The sequence below is a fragment of the Ranitomeya imitator genome, chromosome 3 (assembly GCF_032444005.1).
Source record: "Ranitomeya imitator isolate aRanImi1 chromosome 3, aRanImi1.pri, whole genome shotgun sequence".
Taxonomy (NCBI): Eukaryota; Metazoa; Chordata; class Amphibia; order Anura; family Dendrobatidae; genus Ranitomeya; species Ranitomeya imitator.
The window spans coordinates 678747836-678770235 of NC_091284.1; the positions used below are offsets into that span (position 1 = coordinate 678747836).

Here is a 22400-nt window from a genome sequence, read left to right on the forward strand (position 1 = left end):
GTGGATCTAACAGCGTCTCGAATGAACAGGAAGGTTCCGCAGTTCGTCTCCAGGTCTCGCGATCCTCTTGCAGTGGGCGTCGACACTCTGGCCATTCCTTGGTCACAGTTCGTGCTGCCCTACCTGTTCCCACCCTTTCCATTACTTCCCAAACTGTTGAAGATCAAAGCAGAAGGGGTGCCAGTCATTCTGATCGCCCCAGATTGGCCCAGGAGAGCTTGGTTCGCGGAGCTCCTCAATCTTCTCGCGGATGTTCCCTGGCGTCTTCCAGACAGGCTGGGTCTGCTGTCTCAGGGTCCCATCTGCCACCCGAATTCTCGGTCGCTCAGTTTAACGGCGTGGCTGTTGATATCGCAGTTCTAAGAGTGTCCGGCCTTTCGGACCGGGTGATTCACACCATGATTCAGGCTCGGAAGCCTTCATCTTCCAGGATCTACTATCGTACCTGGAAAGCTTACTTCTGTTGGTGCGAGTCCAACCGCGTTTCATCTATGTCCTTTTCCCTGCCTTCCATTTTCGCCTTCCTTCAGGCAGGACTGGATTCGGGCCTGGCTCTTAGTTCCCTGAAGGGCCAGGTCTCTGCGCTTTCCATCCTTTTTCAGAAGACTTTAGCTTCCCGACCACAGGTTAAGACCTTCCTTCAAGGAGTGGCCCACGTTGTCCCTCCGTACAGGGCCCCTGTGGATTCATGGGATTTAAACCTGGTACTGTATGTTCTGAGGGTTTCCCCCTTTGAGCCCCTTAGGGAGATTCCCCTGTCAGTCCTATCTTGGAAGGTGGCCTTTCTTGTGGCCATCACCTCTATCCGCCGCGTTTCCGATTTGGCAACCCTGTCTTGCCGTCCTCCGTTCTTGGTCATCCACCAGGACAAGGTGGTCCTCAGGCCCCCGCCTTCCTTTCTTCCTAAGCTGGTTTCCACCTTCCACCTCAACGAGGACATCATTCTACCTTTCTTTTGTCCAGCTCCGACTCATCCTCTGGAGCGATCGTTGAACAAGCTGGACCTCGTCAGGGCAGTGAGGATCTACCTGGATAGAACGTCCACCTTCCGGAAGACGGATTCTATTTTAGTCATTCCTGATGGCCCGCGCAGAGGCCAACCGGCTTCTAAGGCGACTATTGCTCGCTGGATCAGAACGGCAATTCTGGAGGCTTACCGGGTCAAGAACAGAGTTCCCCCTCCTGAGATCAAGGCTCACTCTACCCCGGCAGTCGGCGCCTCCTGGGCGGTGCACCACAGGGATTCCGCCCTACAGCTTTGCAAAGTGGCAACTTGGTCTTCCATCCACACGTTCGCCAAATTTTACAAGGTCCATACCTACGCTTCGGCGGACGCCAGCCTAGGCAGAAGGATCTTGCAGGCGGCAGTGGTGAGTCCTCTGACCTGATGGAGGTCTGTTTTTCTCACCCTAGGGACTGCTTTGGGACGTCCCATGGTTCCTGTGTCCCCCAATGAGAGGCGATAAAGAAAACAGGATTTTTGGTTGCTTACCGTAAAATCTGTTTCTTGGAGCCTCCATTGGGGGACACAGCTCCCTCCCAATGTTTCTCAGTTCCTGTTGTTCTATGTTCTATGACTGTTCTCACGTTTACAGCTCTCAAGTTTGTGGTTATGGTTTTTCAACCTTGTTATTTATCTCCTACTGCTTTCTCACTAACTGAAGAGTATAATGCCAGTCGGTGGGGTGTACACTGCAGAGGAGGAGCTAACTTTATTTGCATAGTGTCAGCCTCCTAGTGGCAGCAGCATACACCCATGGTTCCTGTGTCCCCCAATGGAGGCTCCAAGAAACGGATCTTACGGTAAGCAACCAAAAATCCTGTTTTTCAAGCAGAAGACAATTTTTTTTGTGTGTTTTGTCGCTTCCTGAGCATTTCTCCGACTGGTTTGGCCTCCAACGATTCTTAATTTATTTTCAGGTTTTCGTGACTTTTTTTATTGTCGTTTTTTCACTCCATTGAACAATGAAAAAGCTGCTAGTGATTTTATTTTTTAAAGCAAAAATGATGTCAAAATGATCCAAGATGTTTGGCCTTTGAGCTTTCGTATTGACTTGTTTGCGTAAATACAGTGCATCTTTCCAGAAAAAAAAAAAAAAAAAAAAAACGGAAGAATTGTCAGATTTCCTAAAATACTGAAAATGTGAAGAGCAAGTAATTTTTATATAGAAATGCATTATTTCATTCTTATGTCTTATCTGATGAGTTCTTTTTTTTAGGTGGTATCAATCAGAAAACCTGCCTGAAAAATATGTTGTGTGCACATAGTTCAAGAAGAGTTTCTGCTCCAAACAATCCTGAAAAAAAATCCTCAGTGTAAACTGAATAAAGGAATTCCAAAAGGAATAAAAGTCTGAAAATAATCTGTGTATATTTCATTTGTTAAAGTTTCCAACTATAATATACTATAGAATTATGCTGCAAATATTTAAGGTAACTGTGAATCACATTAAAGAAAAGAGAAAGATGAAAAATATTTTTTATTGAATAACCTGACCATGCAACTGTTCAGAATACATTTTTTTTTTATCTCCGTCTTTAATGTATACTGTCCTTACATGAAAGTTCCTTTAATCCAGCATCCACCATGTTCATCCACCGCTGTCAGATTAGTGCCACAAATTATTCAAAGGTCTTACAGTAGTACTTAAAAATATATCCTATACGAAGAAATGCAGCCCATAATTAATATAAAAGACTACCATAAAACAACAAACTATCAGATGCCGGAATAAAGGAAATCTATAAATGTCTTCTGATAAATACATCCAGTTGTGTCAATGCAACAACGTAAGAGTAGGAATTAGAGCTCATTCAGTCGTCCGTGATCTGGTGTGAAAAAAAACGGTCTGATTGTCAAGTGTTTTTGAACAGATTTTCATCAGCGATTTTCTTGTAAGCAAGAAATGTTTTCTTTGCTTCTCCTACTCAATGCGATGTTAAAAATTGACATCACATGATCGTGAAAAAATTTTAAATGGCAAAATTTTTATTTTCCTTTAAAAATTTATTTTAATAAAAATTACAATATTTTTTAAAAAAATGGACATCACATGGATGCCAATGCGTGCGGTCAATGATTTTTCTAACAAAATAAAATAATGCGGCTAATATAATTAGACCGCAGCCAGCTCATCGATCCACGCAGGTGCTCGGAACTTCATCTAGGACAGAGATGAGTGGTGATTGCAGCAAAGGAAGAGAAGTGTTCCAGCTCCGTAAAATGAAGATACTTTATTATTCCATTAAAATCTTGATACAGGTAAATCCTTGCATGTATACGAATGCTGAGATGTCAGAATGAGAGCTCTCATTCTGACATCTCAGCATTCGTATACATGCAAGGATTTACCTGTATCAAGATTTTAATGGAATAATAAAGTATCTTCATTTTACGGAGGTGGAACACTTCTCTTCCTTTGCTGCAATGATTTTTCTAACTTGCATGGATAAGGTTGATCTGCAACGTGTATTAAAAAATGACAAGTCCCTATGATATTTTTTTTTTCAAAACTAAGGTGAACAGGATTAGAAACAAATAGATACATGTTCTATCAGGGGAAAAATGGACGTCGGAATGAGGCCATAGTCCATTCACATACCTCACCTTTGGCTAACACTGCAGTGTAATGTATGGCTAGAGAACACAGGGCTCGGATACACATCTAGCACCCTGCTTCCTCAGGGTGCTTCCTATACTCTGCTTGCACAGGTTAGAATACTACAAAAAAAATCACTAAAAGATACTGTGATCTTTCACATTGTAAGAACATGTCCGTACATACATGTTTTATAATGCACTAAGAGGCTTCATTAAAACATCATCCAGATTCTGATCTCTTCTGCTGAGAGAGAAGGACGATAAAGGCCTGGCTTCTCTCCCAATGTCCACCAGGCACTAAGCATCAGGCACAGGCGAGCACAAGACAGTCTCCGGTCACCGCTTTTAGTTCCACTATCTTTTCCCCGTCCGCCGTGTCTCTTTGCCATTACTGATTGAGTTTGAGGCTCCAGGGACTGAGTGGTTGGGCTGGCTGCGTGTAATTCGTCCACTAGCCGGGTGAGATGTTGCGGGGGTCTGGTGCGCAGCACTACCTTGGTTGTTGTTTCCATTACCATTGGGCAGCTCTGAAGCTGGAAATAAAAAAGATACATAATGGGACTCGTTTAGAAAATAATGTTCTAACTGTGTTGTCATAGCAAATAACAAAATGCATAAACACAATATAATTTCTGCAAATTCTATTCTTGCAATAGAAAATAAAATGCCTCACATGTGCAGGACTATTCTTGAGAATGATGGGACCGCTGGACCAGAATGACTCATGTCTGGTGATACATCATTGAAGTGTGTCTTCAAAAATCAAACTTTTTTTTTTTGCTGCATTTCTATTTTTAAAAATGCTTGAGCGCTTGTATAAAAAATTTTTTTTTTTTATATATATATATATCACACACATACACACACACACGCAGTACAGACCAAAAGTTTGGACACATCTCATTTAAAGATTTTTCTGTATTTTCAGGACTATGAATTAACACGTGTAATTATATACTGAACAAAAAAGTTTGAAACAACTGAAAATAGGTAATATTCTAGGTTCTTCAAAGTAGCCACCTTTTGCTTTGATGACTGCTTTGCACACTCTTGGCATTCTCTTGATGAGCTTCAAGAGGTAGTTACCAGAAATGGTTTTCACTTCACAGGTGTGCCCTGTCAGGTTTAATAAGTGTGATTTGGGACCATCAGTTGTGTTGAGCAGAAGTCTGGTGGATACACAGCTGATAGTCCTACTGAATGGACTGTTAGAATTTGTATTACGGCAAGAAAAAAGCAGCTAAGTAAAGAAAAACGAGTGGCCATCATTACTTTAAGAAATGAAGGGCAGTCAGTCCAAAAAATTGGGCAAACTTTGAAATTGTCCCCAAGTGCAGTGGCAAAAACCATCAAGCGCTACAAAGAAACTGGCTCACATGAGGACCGCCCCAGGAAAGGAAGACCAAGAGTCACCTCTGCTTCTGAGGAGAAGTTTATCCGAGTCACCAGCCTCAGAAATCGTAGGTTAACAGCAGCTCAGATTAGAGACCAGGCCAATGCCACACAGAGTTCTAGCAGCAGACACATCTCTACAACAACTGTTAAGAGGAGACTTTGTGCACCAGGCCTTCATGGTAAAATAGCTGCTAGGAAACCACTGCTAAGGACAGGCAACAAGCAGAAGAGACTTGTCTGGGCTAAAGAACACAAGGAATGGACATTAGACCAGTGAAAATCTGTGCTTTGGTCTGCTGAGTCCAAATTTCAGATCTTTGGTTCCAACGACCGTGCCTTTGTGTGACGCAGAAAAGGTGAACGGATGTACTCTATATGCTTGGTTCCCACCCTGAAGCATGGAGGAGGAGGTGTGATGGTGTGGGGGTGCTTTGCTGGTGACACTGTTGGTGATTTATTAAAAATTGAAGGCATACTGAACCAGCATGGCTACCACAGCATCTTGCAGCGGCATGCTATTCCATCCGGTTTGCGTTTAGTTGGACCATCATTTATTTTTCAACAGGACAATGACCCCAAACACACCTCCAGGCTGTGTAAGGGCTATTTGACCAAGAAGGAGAGTGATGGGGTGCTACGCCAGATGACCTGCCCTCCAGTCACCAGACCTGAACCTAATCAAGATGGTTTGGTGTGAGCTGGACAGCAGAGTGAAGGCAAAAGGGCCAACAAGTGCTAAGCATCTCTGGGAACTTCTTCAAGATTGTTGGAAGACCATTCCCGGTGACTACCTCTTGAAGCTCATCAACAGAATGCCAAGAGTGTGCAAAGCAGTCATCAAAGCAAAAGGAGGCCACTTTGAAGAACCTAGAATATAAGACATATTTTCAGTTGTTTCACACTTTTTTGTTAAGTATATAATTCCACATGTGTTAATTCATAGTTTTGAAGCCTTCAGTGTGAATTTACAATTTTCATTTGATTTCCACTTTGATTTTCCACTGCTCTAATGTCCATTCCTTGTGTTCTTTAGCCCAAACAAGTCTCTTCTGCTTGTTGCCTGTCCTTAGCAGTGGTTTCCTAGCAGCTATTTTACCATGAAGGCCTGCTGCACAAAGTCTCCTCTTAACAGTTGTTGTAGAGATGTGTCTGCTGCTAGAACTCTGTGTGGCATTGACCTGGTCTCTAATCTGAGCTGCTGTTAACCTGCGATTTCTGAGGCTGGTGACTCGGATAAACTTATCCTCAGAAGCAGAGGTGACTCTTGGTCTTCCTTTCCTGGGGCGGTCCTCATGTGAGCCAGTTTCTTTGTAGCGCTTGATGGTTTTTGCCACTGCACTTGGGGACAATTTCAAAGTTTGCCCAATTTTTCGGACTAACTGACCTTCATTTCTTAAAGTAATGATGGCCACTCGTTTTTCTTTACTTAGCTGCGTTTTTCTTGCCATAATACAAATTCTCACAGTATATTCAGTAGGACTAACAGCTGTGTATCCACCAAACCTCTGCACAACACAACTGATGGTCCCAACACCATTTATAAGACAAGAAATCCCACTTCTTAAACCTGACAGGGCACACCTGTGAAGTGAAAACCATTCCCTCTTGAAGCTCATCAAGAGAATGCCAAGAGTGTGCAAAGCAGTCATCAAAGCAAAAGGTGGCTACTTTGAAGAACCTAGAATATAAGACATACCGTATATACTCGAGTATAAGCCGAGATTTTCAGCCCAAATTTTTGGGCTGAAAGTGCCCCTCTCGGCTTATACTCGAGTCAATGTGGGTGGCAGGGTCGGCGGGTGAGGGGGTGAGGGCGCTGAGGTATACTTACCTAGTCCCAGCGATCCTCGCGCTGTCCCTGCCGTCCCACGGGCTTCTGTGCTGCAGCTTCTTCCCCTCTTCAGCGGTCACGTGGGACCGCTCATTAGAGATATGAATAAGCGGCTCCACCTCCCATAGGGGCAGAGCCGCCTATTCATTCCTCTAATCAGCGGTGCCGGTGACCGCTGACAGGAAGAGCTGCGGCACCGAAGACCAGGCAGAGGGACAGCGCGAGGATCGCCAGGACTAGGTAAGTATAGCATATTCACCTGTCCTCGTTCCAGCCGCCGGGCGCCGCTCCATCTTCCCGGCCGGCGCCTCCATCTTCCCGGCGTCTGCGCTCTGACTGTTCAGGCAGAGGGCGCGATGACGCATACAGTGTGCGCGGCGCCCTCTGCCTGATCAGTCAGAGCAGAGACGCCGGGAAGATGGAGGCGCCGGAACGAGACGCCGGGAGCTGCAATCAAGGGAGGTGAGTATGTGTTTTTTTTTTTTATTGCAGCAGCGGCGGGAGAGATTTCTATGGGGCACAATGAACGGTGCAGAGCACCGTATATGGCACAGCAATGGGGCACAATGAACGGAGCAGGGCACAGATATGGGGCACAATGAACGGTGCAGAGCACCGTATATGGCACAGCAATGGGGCACAATGAACGGTGCAGAGCACCGTATATGGCACAGCAATGGGGCACAATGAACGGTGCAGAGCACCGTATATGGCACAGCAATGGGGCACAATGAACGGTGCAGAGCACCGTATATGGCACAGCAATGGGGCACAATGAACGGTGCAGAGCACCGTATATGGCACAGCAATGGGGCACAATGAACGGTGCAGAGCACTATATGGGGCACAGCTATGGGGAAATAATGAACGGTGTAGAGCACTATATGGGGCACAGCTATGGGGAAATAATGATCTATTTTTATTTTTGAAATTCACCGGTAAATGCTGCATTTCCACCCTAGGCTTATACTCGAGTCAATAAGTTTTCCCAGTTTTTTGTGGCAAAATTAGGGGGGTCGGCTTATACTCGGGTCGGCTTATACTCGAGTATATACGGTAATTTCAGTTGTTTCACCCTTTTTTGTTAAGTATATAATTCCACATGTGTTAATTCATAGTTGTGATGCCTTCAGTGTGAATGTACAATTTTCATAGTCATGAAAATACAGAAACATCTTTAAATGAGAAGGTGTGTCCAAACTTTTGGTCTGTACTGTACATCCAATAATTAATTTCATTGCATTTTTTTGTAGGGCGTATGCCTTTACACCTCCCACACCCCCCCCCCCCAAAAAAAAAAAAAAAAAAAAGGCATTACAGAAGCCTCCTGGCTGGAGTGGCAATTCATGTCACGGGAAGGGGGCCAATGGAAGTTTGTACATGCATGCAACGGCTGTGACGCAGTTTAAATGAAAGTGACATTGAAATGGATAAAGGGAGTTTGTCAGTAGGATCAACCCTTCTAAGCCGTCTACATGCGCATGCAGGTCACATGAAGCTGACTAAAACGATACCTCGATATCAGCAAAAGTCTTATTTCACAGATATCTATGTTTTTCTTATACAGTCATGGCTGAAAGTGTTGGGACCCTTGAAAATGTTCCAGAAAATGCAGTATTTCTCTCAGAAAATTACTACAATAACATGTTTTGTTTACACATTTATATCCTGTGTGTATTAGAACACGAGAAAAAAAAAAAAAAGGCAAGTCGGAGATCATTTCACACAAAACCACAAAATAGGGAGGACAAAATTGCGGGTATCCTCAACTTAACATTTGGTTACACTCCTTTGGAATAAATAACTAATCACTCAAATTCCTATAACCATCAACAAGCTTCTTACACTTCTCAACTGGAATTTTGGGCCACTCTTCTTTCTGCCCCAGGTCTCTCATAATAGAAGGGCGCCTTCTCCCAACAGCAATTTTAAGATCTCTCCACAGTTGTTCAATGGGATTTAGACCTGGACTCATTGCTGGCCACTTCAGAACTCTCCAGCGCTTTGCTGCCATCCATTCTGGGTGCTTCTTGAAGTATGTTTGGGGTCATTCTCCTGCTGGAAGACCCATGATGCAAACCCAGCTTTCATCATACTGGTAACTCCCCCTTTTAATAAAATTAGCTCAAGAGGCAGAACTATGTCCGGCCCATAGTCGTAAACAGCTCATTTACATACAAGAAAAATGGGGATTTCTCTCCCAAAAAAAACAAACATCAGATCGCAGATATCAAGGTATCACTTTATTCAGCTTCCTATGACCTGGATGCCCATATAGACGGCTTAGGAGGGTTCATCCTACTGACAGATGCCCTCTAAACAGCAGCAATCGGAGCAAACGCTGGCTGCTGCTGCAAAATGATGGCTTTATTACAGCTGGCATCTGCTGGGTACCATGCTCTCCATACACAAGCTATGAACACGATGTAATTTTACGTTTTGCGGTCGTTAAGGGATTAAAATAAAGTAAAGTGAAGAAAAAACAAACAAAAAAAAAAAAACTGTTTAGCGAAAACAAAAAAAAAATGCATTTGGTTTCTTCCCAAAAAAAAACATTGTGTGTGAAGTGCCCCCTAAAGCAAATATGTAAAGGAGGTATAATTTATTTATTTCCAAAAAATTGTTACAGGATAAATTACATAGAGGTATTAAAAAAATAAGAGATAATTCAGAGAGTCTTCAAATGAATATATCAAACTAGTAAGGACCAGACCCCCAAAAATGGTGTCATTCTATAATAGATGCAGCACACAGAAGGCACAGCAATAATATCATTTATCCAAGCACAATAAAACAGGTGTAAAATGCCACCATGACACAGTCAGGTCCCACTGTGGTTATGTCCAGATTGGCAATCTTTATGGTTGGATTTTTCCCCAAGATTAAAAAAAAAAAAAAAAAAAAAAAAAGTCTAACTCAAGTCTGGGGCTCCCTGGGGACCAAACACCATTGTGTAACTTGTCTGTGACCTCTCCTCATGAGATTATTTTAGAGCTGTAATATTGAACTAAGAACAGCTAAATGGCACATGATCACCTGCAGCGTGCATATGGCAAGTGAGTTGTGTGCAACCAGTGACGAAAAAAAAAGTCGCAATGCGTCACCATAGAAAATCATTAGCCGTGATGCGACACTGATCTGAATGTGGTGGGACGTTGCTGTGCAGTCCCCTGAGCTCCTGGAGATGACACTAGAACGTGCAGGCGAGCTGCACGGGATGGTCTTACTGCTGTATACGGGACCTCGCAGGGCTCACGTATACATAAAATACAGTCATTTAAATAACAAATTTATAAAATACATTATTCTGAAGGGGTGTTTTCACCTGGCGGAGCAGCACTGTTGGAGGAGTTGTGATTAGCTGCTCCAGACGTGCCCTCAACCGGAGCCTGAAATCAGAAAGGTAAGACATCAAAACCACTTAAATGGTACAGAGAGCATTACTGCGGAAAATAAAACCCACGTACCTGTTTGCTTTGGGATTGCTGTGCAACGTATTCAGGGTTTGGCTCACTAAAGTTAGGCAGCTCAGAATAAACCATGCAAAATCTGGGAATATAAAAACATTGATCTGTTTAAATAGTATCTGTCAGCAGGTTTTGCTTCTTTTGCTACCACATCTAAGAGCAGCATGATGTAGGGGTAGAGAAAATGATTGCAACAGAATCATTTACAAGGATCCTTGCTGCAGTTGTGATAAAATCAGTGTGTTACTTGCTGCAAAGTTCACATGCTTATGTGCAGTGCATATATTTTCTGTGTATACTGTGCATAGGCAGAATCCTGCCAATCAGTGGTGGGGTTGAGGTTATACAGAGCTCATAAATATACAGGCTACCTGGCAGCAGGTTTACTTGTCTGCTAGTTATAATATCCTTCTGATGAAAATAGAATTAGACTTACCAGTAATTCGGTTTCTAGGAACCTTCCACCACAGCATAGGAGGATGTCTCCATTCCCTAATGGGGGACAGGAAGCACGAGAGGTTAATGCCGTTGTGGAAGGTTCCTAGAAACCGAATTACCGGTAAGTCCAATTCTATTTTCTCTAGTCACCTTCCACGACAGCATAGGAGGAGTACCAACCAGTTCTGCACTGTGGCACCTAACAGGTGTTGACAATAACTAAATCACATTTGCAGCCGGTTGACATGGATTAAAGTTGACTTAACCTCTGTCCTGTGTCCTTGTGTGTACCACATTGAGCATGGAGAAAAGAAAGAAGACCAAAGAACTGTCTGAGGACTTGAGAAACCAAATTGTGAGGAAGCATGAGCAATCTCAAGGCTACAAGTCCATCTCCAAAGACCTGAATGTTCCTGTGTCTACCGTGCGCAGTGTCATCAAGAAGTTTAAAGCCCATGGCACTGTGGCTAACCTCCCTAGATGTGGATGGAAAATAAAAATTGACAAGAGATTTCAACGCAAGATTGTGCGGATGTTGGATAAAGTACCTCAACTAACATCTAAACAAGTTCAAGCTGCCCTGCAGTCCGAGGGTACAACAGTGTCAACCCGTACTATCCGTCGGTGTCTGAATGAAAAGGGACTGCTCTGGTGAGGTGAGTGAGTGATTTTCTGCCCAACAGAAAATTCAGTTTGAGATGATTTTTAAACTGTTGAACTTTGAGCAGCCCTTATGTCGGAGGTGAGCAACAGTTGTGTTGTCCGAATAAATTTTGACATGATTCCCCGATATTAGGCCGCTTGTGGCTAGGAGAGCCTCCTCCACTGCTTTCAACTCCCTGAAGTTGGAGGATCTGGTGCTTTTTGCCTGATTCCAGCATCCCTGGAAGGGAGTATGCAAAATTACTGCCCTCCAGCCGCGTTTGCTGGTATCGGTTGCAATTGTTACAAGGGGGATTGTGACCAGCTCACACCCCTGCAGATATTTTTGGGGTTCAACCACCATGCTAGGGATGCCTTCACGCGCCCCGGAGTGTGTACTCTTGTTCAGAGAACCCAGATTTCCGTCCCAGTTTGCAAGGATGTGGGCTTAAAGGGTTCTGGAATGGGCCTAAGCCCAAAAAAAACCCATTGAATACAAGCCGTCATAGTGCTTAGGACCGACATGCTTTTCCGTAGAGTCGGAGATCTGTCCTCTTTGAGATCTATAACCTTCTCTATTATCGCTCGATGATCTTCCAGGAGAAACTTCACTTTACTGAGTCTAACAGTACCCCCAGAAACCTCCTTGATTTGGAAGGTTGTAGCTGGGACTTCCTCAGATTTGGGAGCCACCCCAAGGTTTTGAGAATGTTGAGAGTTTTTGAAACATGATCGTTGAGCATCTGAGCCGAGGGGGCTATAAGCAGCCGATCGTCCAGGTATGGAACAATACAGACTCCCTGACTCCGTATGTGAGACACTGCCTCTGCTATTATCCTGGAGAATACTCTCGGCGCTGAAGAAATGCAGAAAGGGAGCACGTTGAATTGAAAATTATTCACTTGTTGATTGAACTGTATGGCAAACCTGAGATACTTTTGTGCTGGGGATGAATCGGCACATGAAAGTAGGCGTCCTGTAGGTCGATGGTTGCCATGAAATAATTTTGACCTATTAGGGGAATAGCAGATTTCACCGATTCAATTTTGAACCTGCAGTATAGGATATGACAATTGAGATCTTTTTGATTTATTATGACTCACGCCTCCCCTGATGGCTTCTTTACCAGGAAGAGACGAGAGTAGTGGCCTGAACCCCATTCCTCGGGGGGTACTGGGGAGATTGCATTTGATTTTAGGAAGTCCAAGGCCTGTCATCATTGTATGTGCTCCCTGAGAGGTCGGAGAGGTAATTCTCAGATTCCGAGGGGGGGGGGGGGCGGAGGCAGGTTTTTTGGGAGATATGAAGGCCCTCCTGAATAACATTGAGTACCCATTGACAATTGGTAATGGCCCGCCAATGATGGATTAAGTTTGCGAGCCTCCCCCCATCGAGAAGGAGTCATTTATCCTGCTGTTGCTGCTGCTGGGGAATGAGGATATTTTTCCCTTAGCATAGCTCCATCGCCCAGCTTTCCCCTTTACCTCTTGTTTGAGGGGTATTAGACTGGGGGGGGGGGGGGGGTTGGGCACAAAAAAAAAAAAAAAAGTTTTCTGACCGGCTTCTGTTCTGAAAGGGCCTTTTTCCTATCTGGCCTTTTCCAGAATTTCATCCAGAGCGGGCCCGAAAAGATAATCACCTTTAAAAGGAATTGAGCACAGCTTAATTTTGGAGGTAACATTGCCGCTCCACGGGCAGAATTATATAGGACTAAGGATCTGGCCGCAATTCTAATAGATTTCACAGAGGCGTCCGCTAAAAAAGTTGAGGCCTTTTGGAGCATAGGAAGAGATGCCAATAGCTCCCCTCTGGAGGTACCCTGAGCAATATGTTTCTCCAACTCGTCCATCCAACGAGACAGGGCTCTGGCAACACCAGGAGGCAGCAATATTAGATTTTAACCCCGAGGTGGATGTTACCCATGACTTTTTTAATAAGCTTTCCATCTTTCTGTCTAGTGGATCTCTCAACTGTGAGGATTCCTCAAAGGGGAGAGAGGTTTTCTTTGCTACCCGTGCCACCTGAATGTCCACTTTAGGTATGTCCCATGAAGGGGAACCTGCCTCTAAGGGAAACCTGTGTTTCATTTCAGAGGGGGTGGTTAGGCGTTTCTCCGGGAGCTCCCACTCCTGAGATATTAAATCCAAGATATTTTTATGCACTGGCAACCCCATTTGTCTCTCCGATTTCAATCCTCCGAACATTTCATCCTGTATAGATTGGAGAACAGATTCCTCATGTAACCCCATTGTGTTACGTACAGCCATAATCAACTCTTCAGTATAATCAGAGGAGAAAAAAATATTTTCTTGCTTCCGCAAATTTAGGAGATGAGGATTCACCCCATTTTTCAGAAGAAGATGAAAACGAGTGATCGGACTCAGAGGCAGAGTCCTCAAATTGTATTTTTCTTTTTTTAGAAGGAGAGGGACCCCGCGGCTATGGAGGTGGAGGAGGATTGAAGGTGGTAGGAGGTTTGTACTTCATGCTTGACTAGGGCCCGGATTTCGTCAAGCAGGGAAGGCTGCTCGGCTCTGACAACTTTATCCGTGCACTCCTGACACAGCTTTTTCTCCCATAGAGAGGGAAGCTTTACATTGCAGATTGCACATTAAGGCCGGCCTCACACTAGTGAGTTTTACGGACGTAAGAGCGCAGAAACTACGTCCGTAAAACTCGCATAAAATACGGCACAATTATTCTCTATGCCCCTGCTCCTATCTGCCGTATTTTCCTAATCAGTATTACACGGCTTTCTACGGCCGTAGAAAATCGCAGCATGCTGCGTTTGTCACCGTATTGCGCAAATAAAACGTCAATGAAAGTCTATGGAAGCAGCAAAAATACAGATTACACACGGACCAGCAGATTATATATATATATATATATATATATATATATATATATATATATATATATATATATATATATATATATATATATATATATATATATATATATATATATATATATATATATATATATATATATATATATATATATATATCAGAAAGCCGGTAATTCAATTACCGGCTTTTGCTTTCTCCTTCCTAAACCCGACATGATATGAGACCTGGTTTACATACAGTAAACCATCTCATAGCCCCATTTTTTTTTTTTGCATATTCCACACTACTAACCCTCTGCTGGTTGTCCTCATATGAACTCGAGCCAGGGAGCTTTCTAGGAAAGTTCCCACGATCTAGGAACAGCCAGCAGAGGGCGCCTCACCGCAAAGGCAGGTAAATATAGGTCAATTACCTACTTTACCTACATTCTCCGGGGTTTTGCAGACATGAGCAACGTTGCATTAGCAAAGCTCGTGGCTGCAAAATATTTTAACCCCTTCAGATGGATTTACATCGTTGGACGTGACAGATCCTCGGAAGGTATGTATATTGTTGGTTTATTTTTTTTTTATTTACAGATCGAGGGTCTTCAGTGAGTGGATTGAGAGTAGAATAAATTAATACAACAACCTTTGTGATTTTTTTTCATTAAATTTTTAATAATGTGTTTGTATTTTTTTAACCCTTTACTAGTATTGGATTAATAATGGATAGGTGTCATAATTGACGCCTCTCCATTATTAATTTGGCTTAATGTCACCTTACAATAGCAAGGTGACATTAACCCTTCATTACCCCATATCCCACCACTACACAGGAATGGGAAGAGAGTGGCCAAGGGCCAGAATAGGCGCATCTTCCAGATGTGCCTTTTCTGGGGTGGCTGGGGGCAGATGTTTTTAGCCAGGGGGGGGGCCAATAACCATGGACCCTCTCCAGGCTATTAATATCTGCCCTCAGTCACTGGCTTTACTACTCTGGCGGAGAAAATTGTGCGGGAGCCCACGCAAATTTTTTCCGCCATTTAACCCTTTAATTTACTAGCTAGAACGGCCAAATTTTGCATAGACACACTACCGACATTAGTAGTGTGGAATATGCAAAAAAAAAAAAAAAAATGGGGATATGAGATGGTTTACATACAGTAAACCAGGTCTCATATCATGTCGGGTTTAGGAAGGAGAAAGCAAAAGCCGGTAATTGAATTACCGGCTTTCTGCTATATCGCGCTGGATGAAATATTTATTATATATATATATATATATATATATATATATATATATATATATATATATATATATATATATATATATATATATATATATATATATATATATACATATACATATATGTGTCAGCACCCAGAGAATACCTTCAGTCACGGTGCAAAGCTCATCCAGCCAGCAATCCAAATGGCCTCAAACAATACAAGAAAAAAAGAAAAGCAGCACCAAATAGTAAAAGAATAATGTGGACTTTATTGCCTGAACGGCGTGGCAACGTTTCGGATATCAAATCCTTTCTCAAGCAGTGAACACATAGGTGAGACAATCTTATATATGTTACTCATATCAATCTCGTTACAGAGCTCATTAAATATAATAATAGAAATATAAATAAGTTATAAATACCACTCCATGAAATTAGTGATTCCATGTAAAAAGAACATCTCCATTCAGTGCATTAACAATGAACAATAGACATACAGTGTCTCGTGATTATTCATAAAATATTCTTAACCCCTTCATGACCGGGGGATTTTTCGTTTTTCCGTGTTCATTTTTCGCTCCCCTCCTTCCCAGAGCCATAACGTTTTTATTTTTCTGTCAATTTGGCCATGTGAGGGCTTATTTTTTGCGGGACGAGTTGTACTTTTGAACGACATCATTGGTTTTAGCATGTCGTGTACTAGAAAACGGGAAAAAAATTCCAAGTGCGGTGAAATTGCAAAAAAAGTGCAATCACACACTTGTTTTTTGTTTGGCTTTTTTGCTAGGTTCACTAAATGCTAAAAATGACCTGCCATTATGATTCTCCAGGTCAGTACGAGTTCATAGACACCTAACATGACTAGGTTATTTTTTATCTAAGTGGTGAAAAAAAATTCCAAACTTTGCTAAAAAAAAAAAAAAAAAAAAAAAAATTGCGCCATTTTCCGATACTCGTAGCGTCTCCATTTTTCATGATCTGGGGTCGGTTGAGGGCTTATGTTTTGCGTGCCGAGATGACGTTTTTAATGATAGCATTTCGGTGCAGATACGTTCTTTTGATCGCCCGTTATTGCATTTTAATGCAATGTCACGGCGACCAAAAAAACGTAATTCTGGCGTTTCGAATTTTTTCCCCGCTACGCTGTTTAGCGATCAGGTTAATACTTTTTTTTAATTGATAGATCGGGCGATTCTGAGCGCGGCGATACCAAATATGCGTAGATTTGATATTTTTTTTATTGATTTATTTTGATTGGGGCGAAAGGGGGGTGATTTAAACTTTTACGTTTTTTTATTTTTTTCACATTTTTTTAAACTTTTTTTTTTTAACTTTTGCCATGCTTCAATAGCCTCCATGGGAGGCTAGAAGCAGGCACAGCACGATCGCCTCTGCTACATAGCAGCGATCTGCTGATCGCTGCTATGTAGCAGAATTGCACGTGTGCTGTGAGCGCCGACCACAGGGTGGCGCTCACAGCCACCGGCGATCAGTAACCATAGAGGTCTCAAGGACCTCTATGGTTACCATCCAGATGCATCGCCGACCCCCGATCATGTGACGGGGGTCGGCGATGACGTCATTTCCGGCCGCCCGGCCGGAAGCGGTAGTTAAATGCCGCTGTCTGCGTTTGACAGCGGCATTTAATTAGTTAATAGGTGCGGGCAGATCGCGATTCTGCCCGCACCTATTACGGGCACATGTCAGCTGTTTTGAACAGCTGACATGTCCCGGCTTTGGTGCGGGCTCACCGCGGAGCCCTGCATCAAAGCAGGGGAGCCAGCATCGGACGGTATAGTACGTCCGATGCCGGTAAGGGGTTAATAATCAATTGTGAAACATTAAAATCAGGTGTACCCATCCTGATGAGCCATGAACATATGTAACTTACAAATATATTCCTTGATCTGCACGCCTCGGATCTCGGCGTTCATACCGCGCAACTGCGCATGACCGTGACGTCAGAGTCAATAGACCCATAATGCCACAGCCCGCAGCTGCGCAGAGTCACACCGAAGATCACAGGCGCCATGTTTACTAAGGGAGACCATTGCCCATAAGAATGAAGGAACAAAAACATAATTACTATGTGCAGTTAATATTCAATAGTATCTAGCAGTAACGGACTCATAACTATTATAAAGCAAGACATCGTGTGCACAGAAATAATTCCGTAATCTAGTGTTCTTGAGCACCACCACTCAGACCAAACGCAAGCATTAATATCATTCTTAATCCAAGGGATTTTCATGTGCCATGGACTAAAGGACCTGAGCATAAGCCCACTTTACTGTCACAGGATCAGGGGGACCCCTACATAAAGGAATAATGTCCCAAACCTAAATATGGAAGCAGAGACTTATTGGGGGGGCAGAAACCCCCGACACCTCTCCACTCCATTTAAAGTGACAAAAAACGGTCCATATCCTATGGCCACCAGCTATATATCCCATTAAGGAAAAACAGACACTCAAACACATCGTGGTTGCTCCTATATTAGTTTAAATAACAAGGCCAGAATACATTGACTGGTATTGATAGGAGGGGATGTTATCCTTGTTTGTCATGCGTAAACTGTAATTTAATGATAAAAGGCCAAAGTTTCTCTCATCCTAAAACTAATGAGGAGTTCAAGATCCGGCACTATTTGACGTGTGATTCAGACCATGTGGTCTATTTGCTACAATGTCCCTGCTCGTTATGGTATGTCGGTGAGACTACATGTGGCGCCTGTGATCTTTGGTGTGACTCTGCGCAGCTGCGGGCTGTGGCATTATGGGTCTATTGACTCTGACGTCACGGTCATGCGCAGTTGCGCGATATGAACGCCGAGATCCGAGGCGTGCAGATCAAGGAATATATTTGTAAGTTACATATGTTCATGGCTCATCAGGATGGGTACACATGATTTTAATGTTTCACAATTGATTATTAAGAATATTTTATGAATAATCACGAGACACTGTATGTCTATTGTTCATTGTTAATACACTGAATGGAGATGTTCTTTTTACATGGAATCACTAATTTCATGGAGTGGTATTTATTATAACTTATTTATATTTCTATTATTATATTTAATGAGCTCTGTAACGAGATTGATATGAGTAACATATATAAGATTGTCTCACCTATGTGTTAACTGCTTGAGAAAGGATTGGATATCCGAAACGTTGCCACGACGTTCAGGCAATAAAGTCCACATTATTTTTTTACTATTTGGTGCTGCTTATATATATATATATATATATATATATATATATATATATATATATATATATATATATATATATATATATATATATATATATATATATATTGTTTTGTTTTTTTATAACACATGGATCCCTTGTATAGCCGTATGTCGGTTTTGCAAGCCTGTGATAAAAACACGCAGTACGGATGACATACGGATGACATACGGAGGATGCCATGCGCAAAGAACGCTGAAACACCCTGCCTACGGAGGAGCTACGGACCACTATTTTGGGGACTTTTCAGCGCATTACGGCCGTAAAAAACAGACCGTATTTTCATACGCTGAGTGTGAAGCCGGCCTTAGACGTCTTTTTGGCCGGGATTTTCTGAGCAGGCTTGTCTCCCTGAAAGAAGAGAGGGAAAGTGGTGTAAGGATCAGAAGGGCCCCACTAATCCTAGCCTCGGACCCACCCCGCAACGGACTTACCGGAGCAGGGACAGCGCTGGGCTCTGCAGATGCAGGGCAGGAAGCACCATCCATTATGAAAGGGATCAGTCTTACCTGGAGGCGTCTTCAGGCTGGTTTATATAGAAATAAATCCTGGTGAATCAGGTTCCCCTCCTCCTCCCCGGGTCCTGGAGCAGGCCTCCACGTGGAAAGGCGTGATTTGTGTGGCATTGGCGATCCTGAGGGCGCTAGGAGGCCGGACCAGGAAGTGTATGCTCTCCAACTTGCGTTCCAGCAAAGAGCGCAGGACCGGAAGTGACGTGTGCGCAACGATGACGTCACTTCTGGGACGACGAACGCTGCAGCAGGAGAGGAGGACAAGGCGGTGAGCTCATGGAGGCCACCGCCGGATATCACTGGCCCGCTTTACCTCCGCAGAGGCGCAAGTGGGCCAGGAAGGCCCCAAGTCTGGGGAAGACGGGAGCACCATGAAGAGGAGGAAGGCAGAGCCCCGACCACCACTGCCCAGCAGGAAAAACCAGGTACACTGCAGTCGCCGGCCACGCAGCATACGAGAACCTCTCCATGCCCAATGGGGGACAGGAAAGACACTGGCGATTTGGAGGGAGGAGGGGCTTTTAACCTCTCGTGCTTCCTGTTCCCCATCAGGAAATGGAGACATCCTCCTATGCTGTCGTGGAAGGTGACTAGAGAAACAGGGGATTTTATCTAAACTACGGCAAGTATCCCAGTAAGTGACATCACTGGAATCAGGATCTCTTTCCCTACATCATGCTCTACTAGGTGGTAAAAACAGTTTGATAGATTCCCTTTAATAAAAGGGCAACAAAAAAAAAAAAAAAAGGGATCACATCAAAATTCAACATTGCGCCATACAGAGTAGGAGGAAAAAAGTATTGGGCATGTTGTAACAAGCACCGTCAGATCAAACTATGAAGTCTGCTCCTGCGTTGTTACCTTCAGTGTTGGGAGATATTGTTAGGGATGTGGAGCATCCCATCACAGCTTCTAATTGGCGTCAGGCTTAGCGCATCCTGCGTTTGTGGACTTATATATTTATGGCCGTCTGGGGAGTTTCCCAACCTATACATGAATGGCCCCAACGGCCACTATTTGCCAGAAGGGTATAGCTTTGTCTTCCATCTGGCCGGTGTTTGTCCGCATATCGTTTATTTACCGTATTTTTGGGATTATAAGACGCATCCCTAATTTTGAGGAGAAAAATAGGCGCCGAGTGCTGTGGGGCCTGAACTAGCGGCGATACAGGCACCTGACCCCCACAGCGCGCCGGTGTCCCTGCCTGTATATGTATAATATATGTATATATGTATATGTATATCAGCAGCATATGGGGCACATACAATGGAGCATCTTATGGGGCCATAAACCATAATGGAGCATCTTATAGGGCCATAAACCATAATGGAGCAGTGTACGGGGGCATATACTATGGAGCATTTTATGGGGGCCATAAACCTTTATGGAGCAGCGTATGGGGCATATGGATGGGAGCAGCAAATTAAAGAACGGGGGCGCAGGATGGGAGCAGCACATACCAGGATGGAGACCATATACCAATATAAATGCTCGCCAGCCGGGCGTAGAACGGGTTCAATAGCTAGTAGATATATAACGGAGAAACAGCACAATTTTACTTCTCTTCAGGTGCAAGGCCCCCAGGGAATCCGTCCAATATATCCCAACCTCACATATACTTCGCAAAAAAGAGGCACCACTCCATCGTTTCAGTGTTAGACGTGCAGGATTTTAATCAACCTACTTGTCTGGGTGACGTTTTGGCCCTGAATGAGCCCTTCTCAATCAGTGGGTGTTTCAATAAGGTACATATTTATAATAGTCCCAACAATCCTTAATTACAACCAATCAAAGTACATTTCATAAAGTGCATCTTGTAAATGTGCTAAATTCTTAATTGCCAGTGAAGGTAACATAAGGTGCATTAGTGTAAAGTGCTTTGTGCTCATATAAAGTTATTTACATAACATTACTTCTATGTAATCTAGATCGCTCATTTGAATATCCAACTTTTGATTCTTATTATTATTATAATATTGCATTTACACTTACCGCAGGAGAGCTCATATGCCACATGGAGGATGCCATACGCTTTGAACAACGTTCCTTACTCACTATTGCGCATGTCACAGCGCGTCATCTCTGCGAAATAGATTGCTGGCCAATAGGCCACTTTGTGGCGTTTAGTTCATTGCGCTTGCGCACAAGTGCCTTAAAGCACCATATTGGTTGTGGCATTATGTTCAGAAACGAGCTCTCTCATGGAGTATGAAGTAAAGTTTTTTTTGTGGCTTGCGAGCAGTGGATAAAAATATTGGACATGACAATTTACGGTGGAGGGCAGGACCATTTTGTTGAAAATGTTGGGAGATAATATTAAAACGTAATTTTTTGTTTGGGGATACGTTTTATGCACAAAAACGGGGTAGAGCAATGGGGATATTGGCCCCCTCATATGCAAATCTGGTGATGGAGGAAGACTTAGTCTATGTGTCCCACCACTTCTAACAGGTGCTGGTGTGGTGGAGATATATTGACGATGTCTTTCTCCTTTGGACAGGAACACAGGAAGCATTAGAAGAATTCCATCATTTCCTCAATACCATATATCAAACCATCAAATTCACACTTGTATCATCCAGAGTGGACATACAGTTCTTGGATGTGTTGGTTACACAAAAAGAGGGAGAGCTTATTAACCCCTTAGTGACAGAGCCAATTTGGTACTTCATGACCAGGCCAATTTTTGCAATTCTGACCACTGTCACTTTATGAGGTTATAACTCTGGAACGCTTCAACGGATCCCGCTGATTCTGAGACTGTTTTTTCGTGACATATTGTACTTCATGTTAGTGGTAACATTTCTTCGATATTACTTGCGATTATTTATGAAAAAAACGGAAATATGGCGAAAATTTTTAAAATTTTGCAATTTTCAAACTTTGTATTTTTATGCCCTTAAATCAGAGAGATATGTCATAAAAAATAGTTAATAAATAACATTTCCCACATGTCTACTTTACATCAGCACAATTTTGGAAACAAAATTTTTTTTTGTTAGGGAGTTATAAGGGTTAAAAGTTGACCAGCAATTTCTCATTTTTACAACACCATTTTTTTTTTAGGGACCACATCACATTTGAAGTCATTTTGAGGGGTCTATATGATGGAAAATACCCAAGTGTGACACCATTCTAAAAACTACACCCCTCAAGGTTCTCAAAACCACATTCAAGAAGTTTATTAACCCTTTACGTGCTTCAC

The 22400-nt window shown here is 43.1% G+C and overlaps 1 protein-coding gene across 1 annotated transcript in view; it reads right to left on the reverse strand.

Moving 5' to 3' along the window:
• Positions 1 to 2462: 2462 nt before the first annotated feature.
• NABP2 (nucleic acid binding protein 2) overlaps positions 2463 to 22400 on the reverse strand; it is a 42813-nt gene continuing 22875 nt past the window's right edge. The window contains exons 5-7 of the mRNA XM_069758400.1: positions 10295 to 10376; positions 10153 to 10216; positions 2463 to 4134 (exon numbers count right to left, since the gene is read on the reverse strand). Of these exons, the coding sequence (XP_069614501.1) occupies positions 3956 to 4134; positions 10153 to 10216; positions 10295 to 10376 (325 nt within the window). The 3' untranslated portion in view covers positions 2463 to 3955. The remainder of the gene's footprint in view (positions 4135 to 10152; positions 10217 to 10294; positions 10377 to 22400) is intronic.